This window comes from Podarcis muralis, chromosome 6 (assembly GCF_964188315.1).
Source record: "Podarcis muralis chromosome 6, rPodMur119.hap1.1, whole genome shotgun sequence".
Taxonomy (NCBI): Eukaryota; Metazoa; Chordata; class Lepidosauria; order Squamata; family Lacertidae; genus Podarcis; species Podarcis muralis.
In genome coordinates, this window is record NC_135660.1 from 94,809,823 (window position 1) to 94,834,893 (window position 25,071).

At 45.3% G+C, this 25,071-nt stretch overlaps 1 protein-coding gene across 2 annotated transcripts in view; it reads right to left on the reverse strand.

The window, feature by feature from the left end:
* ARHGEF5 (Rho guanine nucleotide exchange factor 5) overlaps nt 1-25,071 on the reverse strand; it is a 63,285-nt gene that overhangs the window by 14,904 nt on the left and 23,310 nt on the right. For both annotated transcript variants that reach the window (XM_077930745.1, XM_077930744.1), the window contains exons 2-6: nt 10,938-14,694; nt 7,944-8,028; nt 6,525-6,589; nt 3,529-3,791; nt 1,509-1,669 (exon numbers count right to left, since the gene is read on the reverse strand). In XM_077930745.1, the coding sequence (XP_077786871.1) occupies nt 1,509-1,669; nt 3,529-3,791; nt 6,525-6,589; nt 7,944-8,028; nt 10,938-14,682 (4,319 nt within the window). In that variant the 5' untranslated portion in view covers nt 14,683-14,694. The remainder of the gene's footprint in view (nt 1-1,508; nt 1,670-3,528; nt 3,792-6,524; nt 6,590-7,943; nt 8,029-10,937; nt 14,695-25,071) is intronic.

Genomic DNA, 25,071 nt, shown 5'->3' on the forward strand with positions numbered 1-25,071 from the left:
ACTCCAAAATGACAGGAAGTATTTCCTAAGTCACGGCTAATTATTTGTATGTGATAATAGAAATATCAGCCTGAATGTGTGCATAGTAGGCAGGCTTGAGGAATTTATGGACTAATGTGTGGATTGCAGTATAGCTATCCTGGGCATTTTGCACTTCTCTAGCTTTACAGTTGGGACGCGGGTGGCGCTGTGGGTAAAAGCCTCAGCGCCTAGGGCTTGCCGATCGAAAGGTCGGCGGTTCGAATCCCCGCGGCGGGGTGCGCTCCCGTTGCTCGGTCCCAGCGCCTGCCAACCTAGCAGTTCGAAAGCACCCCCAGGTGCAAGTAGATAAATAGGGACCGCTTACTGGCGGGAAGGTAAATGGCGTTTCCGTGTGCTGCGCTGGCTCGCCAGATGCAGCTTTGTCACGCTGGCCACGTGACCCGGAAGTGTCTCCGGACAGCGCTGGCCCCTGGCCTCTTAAGTGAGATGGGCGCACAACCCCAGAGTCTGTCAAGACTGGCCCGTACGGGCAGGGGTACCTTTACCTTTACCTTTAGCTTTACAGTTGGGACGCGGGTGGCGCTGTGGGTAAAACCTCAGTGCCTAGGACTTGCCGATCGCATGGTCGGCGGTTCGAATCACTGCGGCGGGGTGAGCTCCCGTCGTTCGGTCCCAGCTCCTGCCCACCTAGCAGTTCGAAAGCACCCTTAAGTGCAAGTAGATAAATAGGTACCGCTTTATAGTGGGAAGGTAAATGGCGTTTCCGTGTGCTGCTCTGGTGCCGGTTCGTCAGAGCAGCTTTGTCACGCTGGCCACGTGACCCGGAAGTGTCTGCGGACAGCGCTGGCTCCCGGCCTCTAGAGGGAGATGAGCGCACAACCCTAGAGTCTGTCAAGACTGGCCCGTACGGGCAGGGGTACCTTTACCTTTAGCTTTACAGTTATCAGCTCAAAAGGTATTAAACATGTGCATTTCATGATAAAATGTGCATTGAAATATTTTTAGAAATGCATATTTCATGACAAAATATACACCAGTAATTTGGAATGCTGGTTCTGTTGAAAGCAGACAGGCACCTCCAATTCTAGTATTTTGCTGCCTGCTGAAAATGTTTGTTTCAACAAGCATTTTAAAATAATTAATTCGATTCAGTATTAGTCTGCATTTTAAACGCTTTAATTATCTTACTATACACTGCCATAATATTTTTACGAGTTGGCAGTTTATAAATGGCCGTATAAATAAATAAATATAAAATAAAATATGCATTCAAATATGAATTTTCATTTGGCTTTTTTAAAAAATTGCAGATTAATTTGGAAACAGGACAGAATATCCTGTCCTGAATGAATGAGCGCATGGAAAACTGATGCTGACAGTGGTCTGCCCACCCACAGTGTATAGTCTAGCGCAAAGTACTATGTGGTTATGAGGCACAGGCAAGTATCTATTGATTGCATTGGCTCGAGACATCCAGGGTTCCAGTGTGATAGCTGTACAAGCAGAACAGGAAGACCAGAACTCACTTGGCACTAACGTCACGTACATCCTGAAGGCGGGAGAAAAGCCACTGTTTATCTTGATTCGTTAAGACAGCTTGGAGTTCGTGGCAGTGCTGGAAGTGGTCCACGGCCACATTTAAGCTCCGCAGGTATGAGGCTTCTGATACAATCAGTTCAAACTTGGCCTGTTAATAATATGGAGAACATAAGCTTTAGAGCACAGGATACTCCGAGAAGCAATGAATTATCTGAGATGGAATTAAACGGAAAAGGAAAACCCTCAAGGGGAGTAGATCGTATCTGCATGTTCTTGATGGAGACACAGCTAGCAACTGTATCTCTCGCTTCATCGTCCATCAGAAGAGAGGCCTGGAACTGGTCTATCCAAACCAGCTGATCAAGAATTGCATTCAGTGTTAAGTTGTGGGTGAACATATCAGACGACACAGCAATTCTTCAAACAGCTCTTGTTTATTCACAGGCCAGAACTGAACTCTGAACTGAACTGAAGGGTTCAGTCAGCTTGCTTATATAGAGCTCCAGTACAACGTAACTGTAACAATTTTCTAAAACTATCCAATCACTGAAGGACACTTTCGATCCCTTATTTGCATAACTATCTACAGTATCCCCCTGCTCGCCCAGGGTGAGAACTTCAGTACATAACATTCAGCACTACACAACCAAACATCCTATGAATGTCTCAGGGGTCAACCTTGGAAACCTCCATCCTTCCACCTGCCTAGATTTGGGATATTGAACATTTGCTGCTCTCTTGCTCCATCTCCCTGTCACTGTCTCCTTTCCTTTTTGTCCTTTCTTCCTGGATCCACTCCTAAAGGAAAACCTATTTGATTGCTTTTGCCAGCCTATTGGTCCTTAAAATCTTTCCATTCATTTTCATCTTACATGCAAACCTTCTGAATGATGTCAAACAATTTGTCACCCCTTCCTTGTGCATTCTAAGGTTGCAATCCTATGTTGCCTGTGAGTTATGTTGTGGGCAGGGCTGGATTTAGGTTTGATGAGGTCCTAAGCTACTGAAGGCAATGGGGCCCTTTATATGTCCAGCTGTCCTCTGTCAACAACAAACTGTCACTGTTTCTTTGTGTTGAATATATGCTATGAGGTAATTCATGGACCTAAAGCCATTTGCACATAACTAAATATGTACATCACAGGAGCCTACACAACACAAAACACTGTTGCTGTATGTAGGTTTCATTTATTTGTTTTTTAACTTATACAGTATAATAATAATAATAATAATAATAATAATAATAATAATAATAATTTATTATTTGTACCCCGCCCATCTGGCTGGGTTTCCCCAGCCACTCTGGGCGGCTTCCAACAAAGATGAAAAATACACAAAAATGTCACATATTAAAAACTTCCCTGAACAGGGCTGCATTCTGGAGGTCTGTTCTTAACCTGAAACTGTTCTTAACCTGAGGTACCACTTTAGCTAAGGGGGCCTCCATCTGCCGCCGCGCCGCTGCCGCCATGCGATTTCTGTTCTCACCCTGTAGCAAAGTTCTTAACCTGAGGTACTATTTCTGGGTTAGCGGAGTGTGTAACCTGAAGCGTCTGTAACTTGAAGTGTCTGTAACCCAAGGTACCACTGTATTTTGGAAATGTACATGCAGGTTTTTTCCCCTTAATTTTTTTTGGGGGGAGCCCCTAAAAGAGTGGGGTCCTAAGCTATAGCTTGTTTAGCTTATACGTAAATCCGGCATTGGTTGTGGGCATCCGTCTATCTCGAGAGTAATCCCCACAGAACTCAGATAAAGTAAATTAATGCTGCAGAGCTGTTGGCTGCTAGTTGCTTACTTCAAACCAGCATGCCAACTTCCCTGATTCTGATTCTGCAGCTCTCTGTCCATCCTCTCACTTCAGTTTTCCATTTGGACTCTTACCCCATTCATCTGCTTTGCTCCATCTTCCAGCTCGCCTCCTCTAGGCCAGCTGTTTCTACCACTAGCCATATTGAGTTAGCCTCCTCTCTAGTCAAATATCCCTGGCTGCGCTCCTCCTCTATTACCTCCTGCAACTTCTGCTCCTCCCGGGTCATGCTCAGCAGCACAGTGCTCTCTCGAACCATAGGGATGTCCTGCCACAGGGACGTCGAGGATGAGACGGACAGGCGTTGCAGGTAGGAATCCTGAGGAGAGATGTTTTTTCTTCGTAACCTTGGGGAGTCTGTGGATTTATACTCCAAATCTTCGGTCAAGGAATCTGCTCTCTTTTGACTCTGAATGGCTTTGTTCAGCGCAACATCACTGTATTCCTGGTAGAGCAACTTCGCTGTGAAGAAAAACCACCAAGTCTTAACAATTCTGACTCAACGCACCAGGCCTGCAACCAGAGCTATTATGCGGGTGGTGAGGTGGTTGTGGTGGGGTTAGGGCACACTGAGGAGAGGAAGGGACAAGGTTTAATTTGTCAGTGTGAAGCGGTAAACACACTGTATTTTAAATTCCAAACAGCCTGAAGTTAAACAATTTACATTCAAATGTTGTTGTATAAACATAGAAAAAAATAAACATTAAAATGAAATGACCGGTTAGAAACAGACATATACAGTCGTACCTTGGTTCTCAAACAAAACGCATTCCGGGAGTCCGTTTGACTTCCGGAACTGTTCGAAAACCAAGACACACCTTCTGATTGGCTGCAGGAGCGTCCTGCTGCCAATCAGAAGCCACGGAAGCCATGGAGGACGTTCGGCTTCTGAAAATCATTCAGAATCATTCACTTCTGGTTTTCAATCATTCGGGAGCCGAAACGCATGAGTTCCAAGGCGTTCAGCAACCAAGGTATGATAGTAGTAGGAAGATTTTGAAAGAGATAAGGCTATTTCTGCTCTTATTGGCCTTGGACCAGCAAGAATATACTTCCATTTATACATGTAAAATGATGGTGTTTAATTTTCATAACACTGGAAATGTTACCTGATGCTTAAAAATAAGTACCAACAGCTTGTCAATAGAACAGGTTTGCAGCTTTACGTCATTTCTGAGCAAAAGGGAAGAATTCTTTCCTGCATCTTTCCCCCACTCCTCACAAATCTGTTAATTTTAGAGCTACAGACTAGGGAAGCAAGGAGGCAGCAATTTCTGTCCTATCTCTGTTTGTCGCAAACAGCACGGTTTCCATTCATCTGCAGGCTGGCTTCTGCCAAAACGTAAGTTATTTGCATCTCCATCCTTGTGGAGTAAAAACACAACAACAGCTCATACCACTTATATTTCCTTGTGAGGTTTCCATTCCTGACCTTGTCCACGCATGCAAATTGTGTCCATTTCTTCTCCTATTTCTGTTTCTGATAGAATTCTCTGGAATTCCTACGTCAGACGTTTTTAAAAACCTGAAAGCTAAAATTCTGGGAAGGGGCCTGAAATTTCCATTCCCTGGTCATATGGACCCATATAGACCCTTTAACAACTGCTGACAAAACAGATAATTTCTAGAACACCCAGGGCTCTTCTATAAGCAATAGAATACATGTAAATTCTTAACATTTCACTGGACGACACTTGGGCAAAGTAGGCATAATGAGGGCAGCCAAATTTATTGTTTACATGACTTCCCAATTCATGTATAAAGTGGGATCTGGTGACTAGACTTTAGCAACAAAAGGGGCAGTTGGATAAGGGAATAAAGTGTCCCTGAGCCCCAGCATCACCTTTTCCCCCTGAAGACTGCTGCAGTGATGTGTTTTTTTCTGAAATATTTTTTCCTGTGCAGAATAGGCTGGTATTTAGTTTGTGTTGGAATATTTTATGATGCCCTAGAGAAAGGTCTAATTTAGCATTTTTATCTTACTTGTATTTAGTAAGCAAAGCTAAAACTTTTGAAATTGCTAAGCTTGCTGAATCTGCAGTTAGCATCCAATTCATTGTTACTAATGAATTTATGAATTTATTTTTTTTAAGAAATCCATCCCGCATCAGCACTTTTCTCTCAGGCCAACCCAGCTCTGAGAACAAAAATAAGGCAATAGATTAAGTAAGATGCTAGGGTTGTTTCTTTATCTACTCCCATTTTCTGCAAAAAGAAGAAAAAGCAGGGAGAATAACACTCTTGTTTAGGCTCACGTTTGATATCCCCTTTCAGGCTATGCCGCTGAAATGCTTTAGGATCTCTTTACCATCTCTCTTTTGTTGAAAATAACATTGAAGCATCCAGAAACCTGAACAAGGGCTCCAATCTAGAATAGGAAGACATTCCAGAACAGGGACCTATGACTGCTCTTCCTCCAAAATATAAATGGCTGGTCTGAGCACACTTTTGTAAAAGCATCTATAATTTAATGTGTACGTAATCACATCCAAACCATGTTTGGAGGGGGTAGAATGAAATAGTGGGGAGAAGGAACTGAAGGGAGCATGGAATCACGGCAGGGAGTTTTGTCAGTTTAGAGTGGGGGGTAGATGGGATTAGCTGGGTGGGAATTAGTTTAGGATGGATCTTACTAGTTCTAATCACATTCATGTCAGACACAGCTTTTATGTTTTCATTGTTCCTCAATTAAACACTCTGACTGTTGTTAACCCTGGGAAAATTTAAATGAACCCCACATTTAGAGGCTTGAACCAGGCAGAGGGCCTTCTCGGTGGTGGTGCCCGCCCTGTGGAACACCCTCCCATCAGATGTCAAGGAAATAAACAACTATCTGACTTTTAGAAGACACCTGAAGGCAGCCCTGTTTAGGGAAGTATTTAATGTGTGACATTTTAATGTATTTTTAATCTTTGTTGGAAGCCACCCAGAGTGACTGGGGAAACCCAGCCAGATGGGCGGGGTACAAATAAATTATTATTATTATTAGTAGTAGTAGTAGTATTTTATTTTCTGTTTTTAATCTGTTGGGAGCTGCCCAGAGTGGCTGTGGAAACCCAGCCAGATGAGTCGGGGTATAAATACTATTATTATTATTATTATTATTATTATTATTATTATTATTATTGCTATTATTCTGCACCTGCAGAGTGTTTTTTAGCACAGAGAGAACTTCGTTAGGCAGGAAGTACTTACACGAGTTGATTAATTTGGAGCGCCGCCGTTTGATGGTTTCTGCTGTCTCTAGTAGTTTCTTCTCTCTTTCAGGGAATGGAAAACATCAAGATGTGAATAGTATACAAATATGAGGAAAACCAATAAGGTCTACCAAGAGGATAGTATAACCTGAGCATTGGATCTCATCAGTTACAGCTAGCATTTTAAACGCTGGGTTCATAGCCTACATTGCCTACTCACGCTGAGGAAAATGGCAAGGCAGAAACCATGATAAAGCTTCTTCTTGGAAGTTTGTTCTTCCAGGGAGCATTTGGCAGATTTCTTCAGGTTAATTCATCTTTACAACAACTCTGTGAGGCAAGTTAGACACCTCGCTTTACACATATTTTATTAACACAATTGTTGATACTGCCATAGTTCTCGCCATCTTGGTCTGCGTCTCTCCAAAGCTTCCATACAATTGTATGGAATATAATATCCTATACCAGGCATGTCCAAAGTGTGTTCCGGGGGGCCTAATCCAGCCTGCCGTCCAGTTTTATCTGGCCTCTGTTGCAGTTTATCTCCTGGGGTAAAATCCTAAAAAAAGCTCAACAACTAACAACTTTGGTCGGCCCTCACACATGTTAATTTCATCAAATCTGGCCCTCTTTGGAAAAAGTTTGGGCACCCCTGCCCTATACAGAAGGGGGAGCTTTCCACAGCTCACATTGGATTGACCTGGAAATAAGCTGAGCTTTTAAAATTGCGTAATTGGCTGGGAAATAGGTCAGGCTATCTGAATTCAACCACTTAACGCCCTGCCCCACCCAGCCCCAAAGCTGTCACCTGCAGCCACAGTGAATTCATGGAGGCTTACAAAACTGCAATATCCTCACTGCAAATTATAGTTCCACATCTACAGCCCAAGGGGGATAAAGAGCCTGCAGAACCTCAAAACACTTCCTGAAGCCCCCCACAAACAGTGTAGTTCAGAGATGCTGTCTCTTGCCCTGAGCAGTTCAATAGGTTGGCAGCCTGCTAGAGCTTCTCTAAGTTGCTCGCATTTCAGATCCTTTGCACAGCTTTTGTAGGGTCTCCTCAAACTGTGCAATGCTGTTGTTCTTGAGGGTGGATTTTAATTTGAGCTGGAGAACTTGGGGTTCTCGGGATACCTAAACTGGGGGTGAGGGCAATTAAGTATTTCAGGGGGGCTTAATTTATTTGTCCAAGGCAAGTCACTCAGTCAGCTTCATAGCCGAGGAAGGGTTTGAACTTGCTTTTCACTTATTGGAAACCCAACATTGTAACTGCTGATATACCACACTGGTTCTTAGTTCCTGTGACATAGCATGAGAAGTACATTAAACATTCAGAGCACTAGAAGGAATTTAATTCCACTGCCACAAGAGGCTGTCCAGTGGCTCAGTACAAAAATGCTTATGGGAAGAGACTCACCCAAATTTCATTCTGTCAAAATGGTCTGATTTTTCTTTGTGTGCAGGGGCTTCCTCCTTTGACGAGATAAGAGATGCTATAAACTCTGAAAATGGAAGAGATAGTGGGGTTGCCTTATTCCAAAAAAAATTAAGTGCTGAAGTGCTTGTAATTCAGTCACAACTTCTCAGCTGCAAATATGGAAATGTAGCTCATTGGAGCAGGTGGAGAGAAGGACTATACAGTGGTACCTTGGTTTATGAACTTAATCCGTTCCACAAGTCCGTTCTTAAACCAAAGCGTTCTTAAACCAAGGCGTGCTTTCCCATAGCAGCGGGGGACTCAATTTACAAATGGAACACACTCAACAGGAAGCGAAACATGTTCTTAATCCAGGTTGTTCATAAACAAAGCTGTTCTTAAACCAAGGTACCACTGTATACTGCAGGAAAGAGCCAATAGGAGGACAACATGTCTCTGTGCACGGAGATACATGGTGTGTCAGTTCCCTTTCAGTGGTCAGTCCCCCACAGGGGGAAAGGCAATATATTTTGCTCTCAATACGACTGTCTCCAAGAGCAGTGTTTTGCATCTCTTCTCTTAGGTGTGATCCTGCACTGCAGAAGGTTGGACTAGATGAACCTTGGGTGTCCCTCCCAACCCTACATTTCTGATTAAAGGTAAAGGTAAAGGTACCCCTGCCCGTACGGGCCAGTCTTGACAGACTCTAGGGTTGTGCGCTCATCTCACTCTAGAGGCCGGGAGCCAGCGCTGTCCGCAGACACTTCCGGGTCACGTGGCCAGCATGACGAAGCTACTCTGGCGAGCCAGTGCAGCACATGGAACGCCGTTTACCTTCCCGCTAGTAAGCAGTCCCTATTTATCTACTTGCACCCGGGGATGCTTTCGAACTGCTAGGTTGGCAGGCGCTGGGACCGAGCAACGGGAGCACACCCCGCCGCGGGGATTCGAACCGCTGACCGTGCGATTGGCAAGTCCTAGTCGCTGAGGTTTTACCCACAGCGCCACCCGCGTCCCTTTTTCTTTTTCTGATTAAAGCCCTACCCCTAAATTGAGAAACTAGCATTCACTCATTGGGGAGGTGTCTACTCAGTGACACCACAGGTGTGGTAGCCTTCCTCCTGTTCCATTTGCTCCTAATTTCATGGGAGGCAATAGATTTTGCCAAGAATCTTGCAGCCCATGACGGCCCAATGTAAATAGCACCGTAGTGGCACTGGGACCTATAGTTATTCCCACATCACTAAGATGGTGCACAAAATATCTCCCCATGTGATTCAGGTGGCTTTCATGGTTGCAAACCACTCACAAGGGCTTCCCAGTTCATTACCACAAACACTATCTGCACAGCATCATTTTACTGACCATACTTCCATTTCTTTCATGTTTTCCTTGATGCAGCAGTACCTTGGTTTTTGAACACCTCTGTAGACAAACATTTCGGAATGCGAACGCCAAAAACCCGGAAGTAAGTGCCTTGGTTTTCGAAGGCGCCTCAGAACTCGAACAGGAAACGCGGCTTCCGTTTTGAGTTTTCCGTATTGAGGCTTCCACTTTTGGTTTTTGAACATTTCGGAACTCGAACGGACTTCCGGAACAGATTACCGTATGTTTGAAAACCGAGGTACCACTGTATTTATCTGAAGACCAGTTTCCAGCAATAAGCACACAAGATGACCCTGCTGGGTTATATCATGTCCATCTCCTTTTCCAACTATGTCTAGCCAGATCCTTGCCAGAAGCCCAAAAGCAGAGCATGCGGACAACAGAGCCTCTCTCTGTTTGTTCCAGTTTTATGATATTAATCACTCTATCCTCTGAGAATCTGCCAAAGGCAGTGACCATCAGCACTGCTATATGATGTGCTAAAGCCCCGTGCATGGCTTAGACGGTTTCAAAAGGGAAATCAAAAGACAGATATATCAATGATCAGTAGCCATGGTAACTAAATGGAACCTCCATGTTCAAAGACCATATACCTCAGATTTTCAGGTGCTTGGGACATAGTGAGAAAGTCTGTTGCTTACATGCTCTGCAGAAATCTAGCTGGCAACTGTTGTAAATCGGCTGCTTGATTAGACGGATATTTGGTCTAGTCCAGCAGGAGTCATTTTATGTTCTTTTAAAGTTGGGAGCTGGCTTTCAGATACAGTGGTACCTCAGGCTAAGTACTTAATTTGTTCCAGAGGTCCGTTCTTAACCTGAAACTGTTCTTAACCTGAAGCACCACTTTATCTAATGGGGCCTCCTGCTGCCACTGCACCGCCGGAGCACGATTTCTGTTCTCATCCTGAAGCAAAGTTCTTAACCTGAAGCACTATTTCTGGGTTAGCGGAGTCTGTAACCCAAAGCGTATGTAACCTGAAGCGTATGAAGAAGAAGAAGAAGAAGAAGAAGAAGAAGAAGAAGAAGAAGAAGAAGAAGAAGAAGAAGAGTTTGGATTTGATATCCCGCCTTTCACTTCCCTTCAGGAGTCTCAAAGCGGCTAACATTCTCCTTTCCCTTCCTGCCCCACAACAAACACTCTGTGAGGTGAGTGGGGCTGAGAGACTTCAGAGAAGTGTGACTGGCCCAAGGTCACCCAGCAGTTGCATGTGGAGGAGCAGAGACGCGAACCCGGTTCCCCAGATTACGAGACTACCGCTCTTAACCACTACACCACACTGGCTCTCACCTGTAACCTGTAACCTGAGGTTACCTGAGGCTCTCACCTGTAACCTGTAACCTGTAACCTGAGGTACCACTGTAGACTGATGTTAGTCTATAACAGGTCTGCTCTCCTTCCCTGGGGGGCGGTGTTGCGGACCGGCATCCGGGACCCCCCAGTGACCCGGCTGGAGGGCGGAGGCATGCCACCCACGTCATGGGTACTCCCGGCCATGTCACACCCCCAGCTGACCAATCGGCACAGCTGGGGGCGTGGCCGGGGTGGGGGCAACCTCCTTTCACTATTCTTGTCATTTTGGTAAGGAACAGGGATTAAAAGTCACTCACCTAATTCATTGTCCGTTGGTATTGAGATCTTTCTCAGACCTTGCCGGTGCCAATCCTTGCTTTTTGCCCGGTGTTTGCTTAGCACTTCCTGTTTCTTTGAACTGGATGTTGGTTCTTTTGCGTCTACACTTTTATTTGGACAACTAGTACATTTCTCTAAGGGTAGGTGCCTGGCTCCGCCTTCCTTTCTGGGAAGCACAGGTGGGACTGTGTCCTCTGCATCCCTCTTAGCATCTTCTCTCTGGGACTGCCACCACTGCGGCCCTTGACAGGCAGCCTGTTCTCTGCATGGGTGTCTGATAGTTGGTGGAGATGGAGGGCCTCGCTGGAAAAAGTGTATTGGGTTAGTGAAAGCTATAAGTGAAGGCTGCATTGGACTTCTGGCCTCTGCAGACATTTTCTGACTCCTTACTGAGGGATGGAGGCTGTATTTATTTGATGACTTCCCATCGCATATATCCATAGTATCAGGAATGCTGCAGGAGGAGTCTTCCACTGGCTCACTGTTTCCCGAAATGCCAACATCTGGGTGTATCTCCAATAGACTGGATGCTTCGTGTATATTCCTGCCCTTCTGGCCTTGTGAAGCACCTGCCCCTTCTGAATTGGCCAACTGTACAACAGGGAGTTCTTCAACTCTGCTGTCTATGTTTGGAGCCTGGGCAAGCTTTTCGGCTTCAGCAGCATAGGATATGGTCTGAGAGATGCAGTCGGCAACAAACACACAACCACCCCCATCTATATAGTTAACAGGTAGAGTAGACTCCGGTGCTTCAACTGGTTGTTGGGCAAACTGATCACCATCAGGAGCTGGAGGCATGTTGGAGCTGGAAGCTGGATGTGGAAGCTGAAGGTCCCTGTTAAGAGCAAAGGCTGTGGGGTTGGAGTTAAACCCAGGAGCTACAGATTCCCTGGTTTGGCTAGAGTCTGCTAGTTGAATGGGGTGATCGGCAGGAAACACCGAATCAGAATGGAGTGGATGTGGCATATGTTGGTTGGAATTGCATTCCGTCGCTGGGGGCTGATTAAATAGTTCATTGTCAGGTGTCGGGACTGAAGACTGTGGCGCCTTAACGGCAGTGGACTTTGGGGCTAAAAACTGGCAAGCTTGACTGGGAGAGGGCAGTTGTTCTAGGAGCTGACTGGGCTGACTGGGTGCAAGAGCAGGAGTGAGGGGCTGAGCAAGGGTGTCTGCATTAGGTGCAGGGCTTAAAAACTGAGCAGACTCAGTTGGCATGAACTGATTTAAGTGGCCGGAAGCAGGCTCTGGAGGAATGGCCTGATCCGAGGCAGGTGTTGGGGTCAAAGGCTTTGTTGGCTGAGCCACATCTGGGGTCTTCGTGTTGCCACATGCTGTTCCATCCTCTTCAAGAACTAATGAACATGGTGATTCACTGATTAAAGTTTGTTGTTCCATGCAATGTGTATCTGCTCCCGCTTCCTTTTCTGGAATCTCAAGGCTCCTCATTGGGGTTTCCAGATAACTTATGGTAGTGTCTTGTGCCTGGAATGATTCTGGGCTGAATTCTACACTCGGTCTGTCTGCGTTGGACAGACCCTCCCCTGATGGTATACTTTGAAGGATCTCAGAAGCAGTACCCTGAGCAACTTCATATAAGTCTTTACCAGATATGTCATTTTTGCTGGAAGCCCAGACGTCTGCATCACTGCTCAGTACTTCTCCACAACCCATTCTGTTCAGCTGACATGGCTTAAGCAGATTCTGGTTTTCTGGCTCTTGTGTAGATTCTGATTCTTTACATGGCACAACAGTACCATCTCTGGCTCTCTTGCCAGCACCTTCCTCCAGAGAATCTGCTTCTGTTGAGATCCCCAGTGATGAGGCAGTGATATGGGTTTCACCATCAACAGGGTGATCCACAGGCTGAGAATCATACAGATAAATCTGTGAATCAGGAGTTACTATTAAACCTCTACAGGATGGTGGTCTTCCTTCGCCATCAAGACTCAAAACACTTGTCTCTTCACCACCATATTTGCTGTCCTCTCTTTCAATAGCTCTTCCGTCTTCCTCAGGGGGTTGCTCACTGCCTTGGCTATTATGGCCAACTTGGTCAAAGACGCCAGAAGATTCCAGTTGTCTAGAATCATGGCATGTTGGAGCCTGTGTCCTTGGGCTCTCACACACTGGGATACCTTCAGATATCGACATAGCTCTTGCCTTTGCTATTTGTGGATTACCAGAGTCCTGCGTCCAGACTGACTTTGGACTGTGATTTGGAGATAAGAGCTCCTTGAAAGTGAAATTCGATGCTTCGGCCTCAACCAAAGAACAGTTCTTGTTTAAATCAGGAAGATCCACGTTCATTTGCAGTGCGTTTAAACCCAGTGGGGCAGTTATCTCTCTCTCTCCCCCTTGCTTTGATGCTTGCCTTGTTTCCACACAACAGTCTTGTTGTTCCTGACCTTTGTGTCCCAATTCTAGATTATTCTGCTCTGTTTCCACTTTTTTCTCCATTCCCTTCCATTCCAGGCATTCCTCATTTAGTTCAGTGTCTACCAACTCTGTTGGGTCCAATTCTGCAGGCCCTGCCTCCAATGATTTTGATACCTGAGATGATTCTGCTTCATCACAATCAGTAGCATGCTTGGTTTTAACCGTCTCCTTTAGTGAACGAGTCTTGCTTCCTCCTATGACATCCTCCTCCTCAAGATGGAGGACAGTGCAAATAAATGAATTTTGTCCCGATTTTTCCACTTCCTCTCCTATATCTAAATTATTGTCTACACTATTGGAGTCTGGCAGAGACAAAATTTCATTAGGCTTTGGTTGTTGCACATCGAAATGTATTTCCCCACCTCTAGAAAATTCAAAACTTGGCTGGAAAAGCGCAGAAGATTTCACACCCTCTCTTTGTCCCTTTAACTCTCTTACTTTCCCCTCTTCATTCACTATGGAGGTATCTGGGTGCATCTGGCCAGCTCCTTCGGTCTTAGGGGACATCTTCTCATCAATCTCCGATGTGACTTCCATATTTGGCATATGGCTCTTGTCTAGTTCATATTGAGACTCTAGTTCCAATGAGTGATTTTCATCTGATCTGCCTTTGTAAGCCTCAGCATTCTGGTGATGCTCTGAAACATCATGACTCACCGGGGGATAGTCATAGGCTGATTCCTCACTAGCAGAAAAAGTGCCTGTTGAATGTGTTTCCTCACACAGTGTCTGAGAAAATGCATCACAAGGGTTCAGAGCTTGGGGAAATCCAAGAACAAGGGTTTCACCTTTGATCTCTTCCACCGCGACCTCACTGGGAATACTTGAGATCTGTTCAAGAGTTGCTGTACTGAAAAGGGAAGATTCATGATCACTTAAGGAACGAGCAGCTTCAAGTTCTCTCTGATGGGGATCCAAAGGGGCCTCCTTGTTATCCTCCAAAGTGACTTCTTGTATATTGAGAAGATTTTCTCGCTCGGAAAATTCTCCCCAGTCCTCTGGATCTCTCTGGGCTCTTTCCAGTCCCATTGATGTCTCTCTTTCCACAGGGCTAGGGAATCTGCCCCATATCTGTTCTTCCATGACAAAGAGAAGTGGCAGGGCTTGAGAAAAAGCGTTCTTTTTATCCTCTGCTGTCACTGCCACCCTCTCTTCAGAAACATCGCCCCTGGTGAAAAATTCTGTGACATCATGCTGCCTTCTGGCTGGTGCAGGATTAGAAGGTTCATTGAATTTGTGGGTTGCTGAGGGGAAAGGATCTTCCCCTTTGATTTTTTCAGACTCCATCAGTGGCACATCCTGAAAATCAGAAGAAGAAGAATTACTATAAGGCTATGGCTGACCAGGAAATGTTACTTTTTTTAAAAAAAGAAAGATTTTTATTGGTACAACAAGAAAAAACAACAACACAAATACCAAATTACACACAAGAATAACCATAGACACATAATTTTCTTAGCAAACAATAAAACATATATTGGTCTTAACACTAAAGACCCAACCTCCCGTCTATTCCATATTTCAGTTTCATATTACTTATTGCCAATACACACTTTTATCATAATTAAACTTATTCTTAATAAATCTAATTTCTTATATCTACCTTGCAACTATTACTGAAGTTCCTCGAATGCTGCAACAGAATTTAAACTACTATATTTATTTTTCAGATATTATTTGAAAACCTCCCATTTAGAAACAAATTCCTGTTTTGATTTATTCTTTATTTTTTCTGATAGACCATCTAATTCAGCATATTCTGTCAGCTTTTGGATCCAATCTTGTATAGAGGGGATTTCATTACTCTTCCATTTTGCTGCGATCAAAACTCTTGCTGCCGCCGTCGCATATAAAAAGATACCCTTCCTCTTTTGTGTAATATCCAAATCTGTTATTCCCAGGAGGTAGGCCTCTGGTTTGTTATTGAAAGAGATCTTTCACATTTTTTGCAGTTCTGCATGGATACTCTCCCAGAATATCTGTATTTTCCTACATATCCACCACATATGGTAGAAAGTTCCTGAGTCTCCGCATCTCCAACAATTACTTGACACATTTTTATACATTTTTGAAAGTTTCCATGGTGTTAGATACCATCAATGATGCATTTTTTGAAAGTTCTCTCTAATCGCGTAACAATTTGTGAATTTCCAATTGATCTTCCATAAATAGGAAATGTTACATTTAAAAGCATTCAGCCACACACCTAATCAACAGGAAGGAGGAGGAGGAGGAGGAGGAGGAGGAGGAGGAGGAGGAGGAGGAGGAGGAGGAGAGCAGCAGTCGGAAGGGAAAGGTGGGCAGACAACCTGCATTCAGGAGTGTAAAAAGAAAAGAAAAGAAAGAGAGCAAAGAATGTGGACTCCAACTACCTGAGGCTCAAACTACCTATTATGCAGAGTTCAATGATTCTTTCCTTGACATATTTTTCTCCCCAGCCAAAACAAGCTGCAAGTCTGAACAGAAGAAGGGTGAGCTCCTTTCTCACTGGTATCTTCCCAGCTTAGAATCATCATTCCAAACTTAAAAAAATGCATTGGGAATAATGATTCTAACTTCGCTTTACACCCATGGAATGAAAGATACAGAGAGGCTAAGGAGATCGCCTATTTCAACCCCTTCAATGATAATCTTGAGTTGCAGATAGCTGGAGAGGAAGGTCTGTCTCTGCACATCTTTTCTCCAGTCAGGATGCTTTGGCTTAAAAGCAATAAGGATGAAAGAATCATGAAACTCTTTCAGGATCAGGTTCTTGCTCTGCAGTCTCAGGTTTCTTGTTTGAAAAAAATCTTAAACATACATGAGCATTTATTGAAATCTCAGAAGCCAGAAGGATGGCTGATGGTTTCTAGTAGTTGGGGTGGTGCTTCCACGAGCCTTGCATAGCTCTCTATCCTTCCCCCAAATCAGATAATTTATGTAAATTCACACAACTTATTCAGAAGGGTCATTCCACATCAAATCAACGCAAAAAAACAAGGGTTTCGCCACCCACCGTCTCAGATTTTGACGAAACTTGGTGTATACCCTTCCCTTATGGTTGAAAGAAACCTCCTTAATTTCCCCCCCTCTATCTCAAACAGTTTTAATTTTACAGCACTTCAAAGTTTCATGAAATCTGTGTTTCTGTCCCTCTTGAAATCTTCGGCCTTGTGTGCATTTTATTTTTCCCCCTCCATAACCAATGATCAGATCTCTTTGAAATTTTGCACAGAGATCAATAAAATGATGAGTATTTCAGGGGAAAAATACACCAGCACACAAAAGATTTTATAAATGCCTTAAAAAATGTATAAATGTAGCTTCTTCAGTGGAAATACTAGGTTTAGAAAACCTAAATTTTCAGCATCAGGGCACAATGCAATCAGAAGATTTTGATGGTGAAAAATTTGCAAAGACATGCTCTTTCTCAACAAAGAATAAAATTTATGGGTCTCTTATGTCTTGGAACAAAATTTTAGGGGGAGGCCATAACACCACCACCAGGGACACGGGTGGCGCTGTGGGTTAAACCACAGAGCCTAGGACTTGCCGATCAGAAGGTTGGTGGTTCGAATCCCCGTGACGGGGTGAGCTCCCGTTGTTCGGTCCCTGCTCCTGCCCACCTTGCAGTTCAAAAGCACATCAAAGTGCAAGTAGATAAATAGGTACCGCTCTGGCGGGAAGGTAAACGGCGTTTCTGTGCGCTGCTCTGGTTCGCCAGAAGCGGCTTAGTCATGCCGGCCACATGACCCGGAAGCTCCCTCGGCCAATAAAGTGAGATGAGCGCCACAACCCCAGAGTCGGTTACGACTGGACCTAATGGTCAGGGGTCCCTTTACCTTTACTTATAACAACACCAACAACAAGGTAACAAGAAACAGCCACAACTTAAAAAGGTAAAGGTACCCCTGCCCGTACGGGCCAGTCTTGACAGACTCTAGGGTTGTGCGCCCATCTCACTCAAGAGGCCGGGGGCCAGCGCTGTCCGGAGACACTTCCGGGTCACGTGGCCAGCGTGACATCGCTAGAGGACTAGACAAACTAATGGAGGAGAAGGCTACATCCTGTCAGATGCCAGTTGGTGGGAATCAGGTCCAGCTTGCTGGCTTCCAGTGGGCACTTGGTTGGCTATTGTAGAAAGAGGATGCGAGACTAGCATGGCTCTTATGTTTTTAGGAAATGACCAGACTTTGAAAACCCCCAAGAGGCATTTCTTAGGAAAGGAGAGACCTGCAACACTAATCACTGATTCTCAGGAATTCAGCACTACTCCAGAAATGGAGGCCAGATCCACATTCCTCATGCAAAACCAACTTCATTTGAAAAGACCGTCAGAGACATGAGGAGGCAAAACTTGTAAAATGTCCAAGTTTGCCTTAGCTTCTCTGTTGAATAGACTGTTATGTGACTCTCCCAAGCAGTGACAGGTTCCAGGAAGCACAGTGCTTCACTATGTTTGGTCTCCTTCAGAAAGAGGTCAGTTGAGGTTTATGATGCTTAGTAACATTTGTCTACAAATAAAGAGGTTAAGCATAGGTGGAAGCAGAGTTTAAGCACTCCAAGACACCAAGTTCTACTGCTTCACATCAGATCTCTAGGCAGAAGAAACCAGCAACTCAAAAATGCTGTTAGCTTACAAAATGCAAACTTAGCCCTCTGTGGGCTCATCCACACATGCCTAGAAAGCTTGGGTCTTGCCTCTCGACCCACTGCTTTCACAGAGAAAACCCATTCTTTAGTGCTAAATCACAGCAAACGTCAATTCAGATAAAACCTAGCAGGACCAGATAAGCCCTGTCTCGCATTCAAAAACTGTAGTGTATGGTTCATTTCACACAGATTATGTCATCCTTATGGCAAGGTGGGTTGGGGGACAAAGGCACGCCCCCCCTCCTTTCAGATATTTCCTAACCATTCAGCAGATTTAAGGAGAATTGTCTAGCAGATCCCATGGAAACGCACAACAGGAAAACCCTGACATCAATTTGAGATACTTTATGGGAAATGATTCATAAATGGAATAAAACAAATAAATATCACCGGATGTTAATACTCCATCAAGTCCAAAACACTGGCCCAATATTGCCTCACAGTGGCCCACCGGGATCGTTGCTTTCATAGAAAACGGGTAGTAAACGTAACCATTTTTGCACTGGCAAACCCAGCTTTGCTCTAGGTGAAGTTGTTGCCGCTGCTGCTGAGTCAGGCTAGAGTTCTGCAGAAAGGAAGTGTAAGCCTTTGATTTAATACTGGAGTATTAGGTCATAGCTGAGATTAAATCAAAACAGCATAGATGCCAGTCAGTATGACCTCCTAAGGCAGGGGCCAGCAAACTTTTACAGCAGGGGGGCGGTCCACTGTCCCTCAGACTTTGTGGGGGGGGGGCAGACTATATTTGTGGGGGGGAATGAACGAATTCTATGCCCCACAAATAACCCAGAGATGCATTTTAAATAAAAGCACTCATTCTACTCATGTAAAAACACGCTGATTCCCGGACCGTCTGCGGGCCGGATTGAGAAGGCAATTGGGCCGGATCCAGCCCCTGGGCCTTAGTTTGCCTATGCATGTCCTAAGGGTTGGGAGCTGCACTTTACTAACACTCATTTTATACATGTTTAAAGTCTCACTGGTAGTAAGAAAACGGTGGCAGTTCTAAAGCCTTAGGAAATTCTACATACAATGTTTCTGTTTATTTCATTTCTTTAAAGAATACTCTGCATTAATTTTGCACACAGTTTAGAGAACAATAAAACACAATAGGGAATCAGTGGGAAATTACAGTGTTATAGCTCACACTTTTTCCTTTAAGATGTGGCTGCCCCACGCCCTTTCCTGTGAACTGTAGTTCAGAAGAGAAAAAATGAGGTTAATCAGTTGGAGGAAGACGATGCGTGAGAATGACCCTGCAAGGATTACTCCTGCAGCCTCTTACAACACAGGCAGCTGTAAGGGCATGATGATGTGGTTCAAGAGGGGAGATAAATGGGGCTGATGGCAGAGCCCAGGCTTATTTTCACTGGAAGGGAGAGCACAAGGCTGAGTCTAACCACCACCATCACTCTGAGATTTTACTACTCTTCCTTTATGTTTGCTTGCGTGCTCAGCTTCATCCAAGGCATTGTAAAAATGCTTCACTGTGATTGGAAATTATGGTGGAGTGAAAGAGCTTTACAAAGCTGAACTGGTAGTTTAAAGCAGAGTTCTTTTTGTGTGGCCAGGCAGAGACCCCCCCAACTCCAGCCGACCCCCGGGAGGAATAATGACTCATGACAACATGTTATGACATTGAAATTGGACACAACTTTATCAAACTTTCAGATGTAGGGAGACCTTGGCTTAGGCATTGGGTGTTTATCCCTCCCAGACCCTGTCCGGGGATCTGGGGAACATCAGGGTTATCCAAAATGTGTGGGGATTGGGCTGGCTCTGGAGAATGTCTGTTCAAGCAGAGAGCCCGCCCCCCCCATTTCGCCACGTCGTAGGGGAGACTAATGACAACCTGATGGCGTATGGCCTGTGACTCTCTTCCACACAACCCCTTTAATGGGGAACCCTGGGATCACCGCTGCAGGGGGGGCATGGGTCACCGCTTCATGCCCCACCCACCCCCATTTAGGGAAGATAGACTAAAGGATTCCGTCCAAGGCCTGAAACCGCCAAAGTTGTGGCATTTTTGCTACGGGGAAGGCAAAACCTGCCAATGCAGGGAAATTCCTTCCCAGTCCTTCAACAGCAACCATCAATGATCATAGCAGTGCCTACACACCTGTAAAGAAGAGGTGGGAGAAGCTCTGGAGCCGACTGAGGACTCCCAGGTAAGTTCCACCCTCTCTTGTGTGTGCAGGGGTTCCTAACCCTACCCGGTCAACTCCCCTGGCAACACCTCCCTGGCTGGGATTGGCTAACTGTCTGAGGTTAGACGGGAACCTCCAGGTATCCAGCTTGAGAAGGCAAAGCCAGTCTGAACTGCTGGGGATCGTGTAGGATTGTGTGGCTGCAGGTGACACCGCAAAAAGCGCCCCCCCCATTTGAGGTGGGGCTCGGTCATTACAAACAACAGCTTCTTTGCTGCTTAATTAACAAAAACCAGAGATGCTTTACAAACTTGTAAACAAAACCCTCTAGCCTGTAAAATTTAAGAAGATGAATTTTCTGAGGATTTTTCTAGGCGATTCATAAATGAGTGTTTCTTTTTCATTAAATACTTTTAATAATGTAAAATCAAAGGTACAAGCAGGAAGGAACATAACCCAACATTTTTATGCTGTTTGGTGGAGTTTAATTTTTTATATGTCAAATTCAGATATACAAAACTCTCTTCCCCCACCAAATTGTGAAATTTGACTTTAATTTTTTTAATATTATCTGCTCTCTGTTTGTTTGGAAAAGACAACCTCTATCCTGCTCCTATGTTTTGTAACTTTGATTATGTTCTTCCCTGTACTTTTGATTTAACATAGATGGGTATTTATGAATTCTTTATTCAGTTATTGTACACGACACCCACACAAGCCCCAGACCAGCACCAGTAGCACAATATTCTGCCCCATGGAATGTCTTTTTTTTTTTTAATGGAGCTGTTTCCATAAATTACCTTCCATTTGCTAGGCACTGTGGAAACAGGAAGAAGTTTTAGACTTACAGGCCACTACTATGCAATTTCAAGTCATGGACTCAGAATAAACCTCTTGCCCTCTTAGCCCCTTTTCCTATCACATTAGCCTTGAAGTTTTTTTCAAGGATACCTAGGATATGTAAAGGGACACGGGTGGCGCTGTGGGTTAAACCACAAAGCCTAGGACTTGCCGATCAGAAGGTCGGCGGTTCGATTCCCCGCAACGGGGTGAGCTCCCATTATTCGACCCCTGCTCCTGCCAACCTAGAAGTTCGAAAGCATGTCAGAGTGCAAGTAGATAAATAGGTACCACTACGGCAGGAAGATAAACAGTGTTTCCGTGCGCTGCTCTGGTTCGCCATGCTGGCCACATGACCCGGAAGCTGTACGCCAGCTCCCTCGGCCAATAAAGCAAGATGAGCACCACAACCCCAGAGTTGGTCACGACTGGACCTAGTGGTCCCTTTACCTTTAGGATATGTAAAAGTTCCAGAAAAGGAGAAAATGCTGAGTCTGGCTTAGCCCACCAGTTCCCCAGTGGCTGGGGTTGGGATTTCTGTGTGTGGCTATATCCCTGCTCCATCATCTCAGTCTCTCTCATTGCACTCCTCTTGCGGAGCCTTGTGCAAAGCTAAAGGACTGAGACCATAGTCCTCTTCTGTCCCATGCATGACACAGAGAAGGGCAAGTGAAGCAATGCTTTCACTTCACCCTAGACTTCCTGGAAAGGAAGAAATGGCATCACCACCTCCTTTCTCGGGCACCCTGTGCAAAGTGGTCTTTGCTGGCTTGCTGTGCACCTCCTCTTTCTCACAGGGAAAGAGGAAGAGTGGGCAGCAAATTGACACGGAATGATGAGCCCTCGGAATGGTGTTTATTGTGGGTGCATTCTACCACGTGTGTTAGTGGTGGGTTTATTCTTCTTAATTAGGACTCATCCACACTGGAGTTAGGGATGCAGGTGGCGCTGTGGGTTAAACCACAGAGCCTAGGACTTGCCGATCAGAAGGTCGGCGGTTCGAATCCCCGCGATGGGGTGAGCTCCCGTTGCTTGGTCCCTGCTCCTGCCAACCTAGCAGTTCGAAAGCACGTCAAAGTGCAAGTAGATAAATAGGTACTGCTCCGGCGGGAAGGTAAACGGTGTTTCCGTGTGCTGCTCTGGTTCCACATGCTCTGCTCTGCTCTGCTGGCCACATGACCCAGAAAAACTGTCTGTGGACAAACGTCAGCTCCCTTGTCCAATAAAGCGAGATGAGCGCCGCAACCCCAGAGTCGGTCGTGACTGGACCTAATGGTCAGGGGTTTCTTTACCTTTACACTGGAGTTGGATGTCTTAGTGTGGACGCAGTCTTAGTTGTTCTGTCATGGTTTCCTAATGCCACCACATCATTGCTGTCCAGGGAGACTATAGCACAACCACAGTCAGACCAAAAACAACTCCGAACATTCGTGGTGTGAAAAGTTACAGGATTTCAGCAGGATGTTGGAGGATTTGCAGCTCTTGGTGTCACTGCCTGGCTATTCCAGCAATTGAATCTGTGTTGGATCCCAGAATTAAAAAGGGGGCTCAGGAATAGAGCCTACCCTCTCAAACTCCTAACAATGTACTGCACAAATTAACAGTTAGGGTAATGTCAGGGAAACAGAATAATCTTAGTCCCAAGAAGGGGAGATCGTGTGCATACACATCCGACACTAGAATTACAGGGAGAAAGATTCTGGCCTAGGAGTCATCCCAGGATGCTTGCTTTTCAATTGGAGGAAATTGTTCTTAACGAGTCAGTAAAGGTAAAGGGACCCCTAACCATTAGGTCCAGTCGTGACTGACTCTGGGGTTGCGGCGCTCATCTCACTTTATTGGCCGAGGGAGCTGGCGTACAGCTTCCAGGTCATGTGGCCAGCATGACTAAGCCGCTTCTGGCGAACCAGAGCAACGCACGGAAACACCGTTTACCTTCCTGCCAGAGTGGTACCTATTTATCTACTTGCACTTTGATGTGCTTTCGAATTGCTAGGTTGGCAGGAGCTGGGACCGAGCAACGGGAGCTCACCTCGTTGCGGGGATTCGAACCGCGACCTTCTGATCGGCAAGCCCTAGGCTCTGTGGTTTAACCCACAATGCCACCCGCGTTCCAACGAGTCAGTACTCTACCATGAATTCTCACCCCACCCCTCCCTGACACAGACACACGTGATCTGAGGTAGGAGGTATAGTGCAGTTTTGCACTTAAGCTCAAGTGCTATTTGTGTGAACGTGAGTGTGTGGCTGTGTACATGTTGCTAAGGTCTCGCCCTGCTTGAATATGGATGAATGAGGGCAGAACCAGTTAAAACCTGAAACTTTGAAGATGGTTCTAGCTGTTTGTTCTTCAGGGAGAGATGATGGAAGCAGAGGACGCAGTCGTTTGCCAGGAAGGAGCTGTGAAACCTCACTTGCTCCTTCCTTCTCTCCCTCTCTCCACTCGTCTTTCGGTTTAAGCCAAACCCTGTCCTTGGAGTTCATTAACCAAAGGGTGTGGTTTCACATGTTGTATTTGTAACTTCACATTCCACACCGCTACCTAAGCTCCACCCTTGCAATTCCCCTTGTGGTTTTTTTTGGAGAAAGGTAACCTGCATTCAAATGTTTTCAAAGCAGGCTGGTTGCCATGTAGCTTCATTTCTGAAGCGGACAACATTTTACCCTGTTCAAAAGTCTCACACTCATGCAAGTGAAATATGGTGAACAGGTCATGAACTAAAAATGAAGCTGACAGCCAGAAGGCCAGTAAAACCAGGGCTTTTTTTCAGCCGGAACTTGCCGGAACTAAGTTCCAGCATCTCTCAGGTGGGCACCATTGCCATTATATGAGAACAAGGGAGGTTTTCAAGGTGAGTTCAGTGCACCTCTTTTTCTAGAAAAATAGCACTGAGTAAAACCAAACTTAGTACAGGTCAGCTGTCATCCATTCCACTCGCACTGTGTTGCCCAGGAAGATGAAGGGCTTAATAGGGAATAAAGAGGATATACAGTGGTACCTCAGGTTAAGAACTTAATTCATTCCGGAGGTCCGTTCTTAACCTGAAACTGTTCTTAACCTGAAGCACCACTTTAGCTAATGGGGCCTCCTGCTGCCACCGTGCCGCCAGAGCACAATTTCTGTTCTTATCCTGAGGCAGTTCTTAGCCTGAAGCACTATTTCTGGGTCTGTAACCTGAAGCTTATGTAACCTGAAGCGTGTATGTAACCCAAGGTACCACTGTACTTTGTGCAGAATAATACTTTGTGCATTTGTGCAACATTTTAGAGCATTCAAAACACTTCACACACACAATCGCAGTAATTGTACAGAATATCTAAGCCTTCCCTTGCACTGCCAAAAGAAAACTTACAGTCCAATCCCAGCAATGTTTACAGAGAAGCAACTTCCACTGAGTTCAGTAGGATTCACTTCCTTCCTAATATGTACGCTTACAATGTCAACGGGGGATGTGTGAGGCAGCCCTGCCTTGCCGCCCCAGGCTCCTTTCGGAAGGGCAAGATATAAATGCAATGAATAATAATAACAGCCTCATGGTCAGAGCTCTGGGTCGGGCCCTACCTTGCTTCGAAGGGTCCCTGCCTCAGACCCCGCATAGGAGCAACATTTGGAAATCCAAATATTCAGTCCTCCCATTGACTTTCATTGGGAAAATCAAGGCAACAATGAACTGCTTGTTTTTGCAATTGGTACATGACATTTGGAGAAAGTGTGTTCTCCCTAAAATGAGAGCACATGTTGCGGTGGGGTCTACCAGGCCAACCTTCTGTTGCCAGGCAGCTTAAATGGTTATTGCCTGAAGCAACAATTGGATGTCCAGTTGCTGGGGCAAATTGCATGTTGCAAATTAGGTGGGTGGGACCAAAGGCTTTAAATATTGGGGCTCACTGCTTCTGCTTTCTCTTTTGCTGCGTGCATCGGATCACCCACCCGCCCGCCCTGTGTTCCGGTTGACATTGCTATGCCTGTCATGGGGTCGTCTGCCGTTGGGTGTGCTGGTCCCAGGGGGAAGGTTACCGTTAACGTAGTCGAAGTCCGGTCCTGGGTCACTAGCCT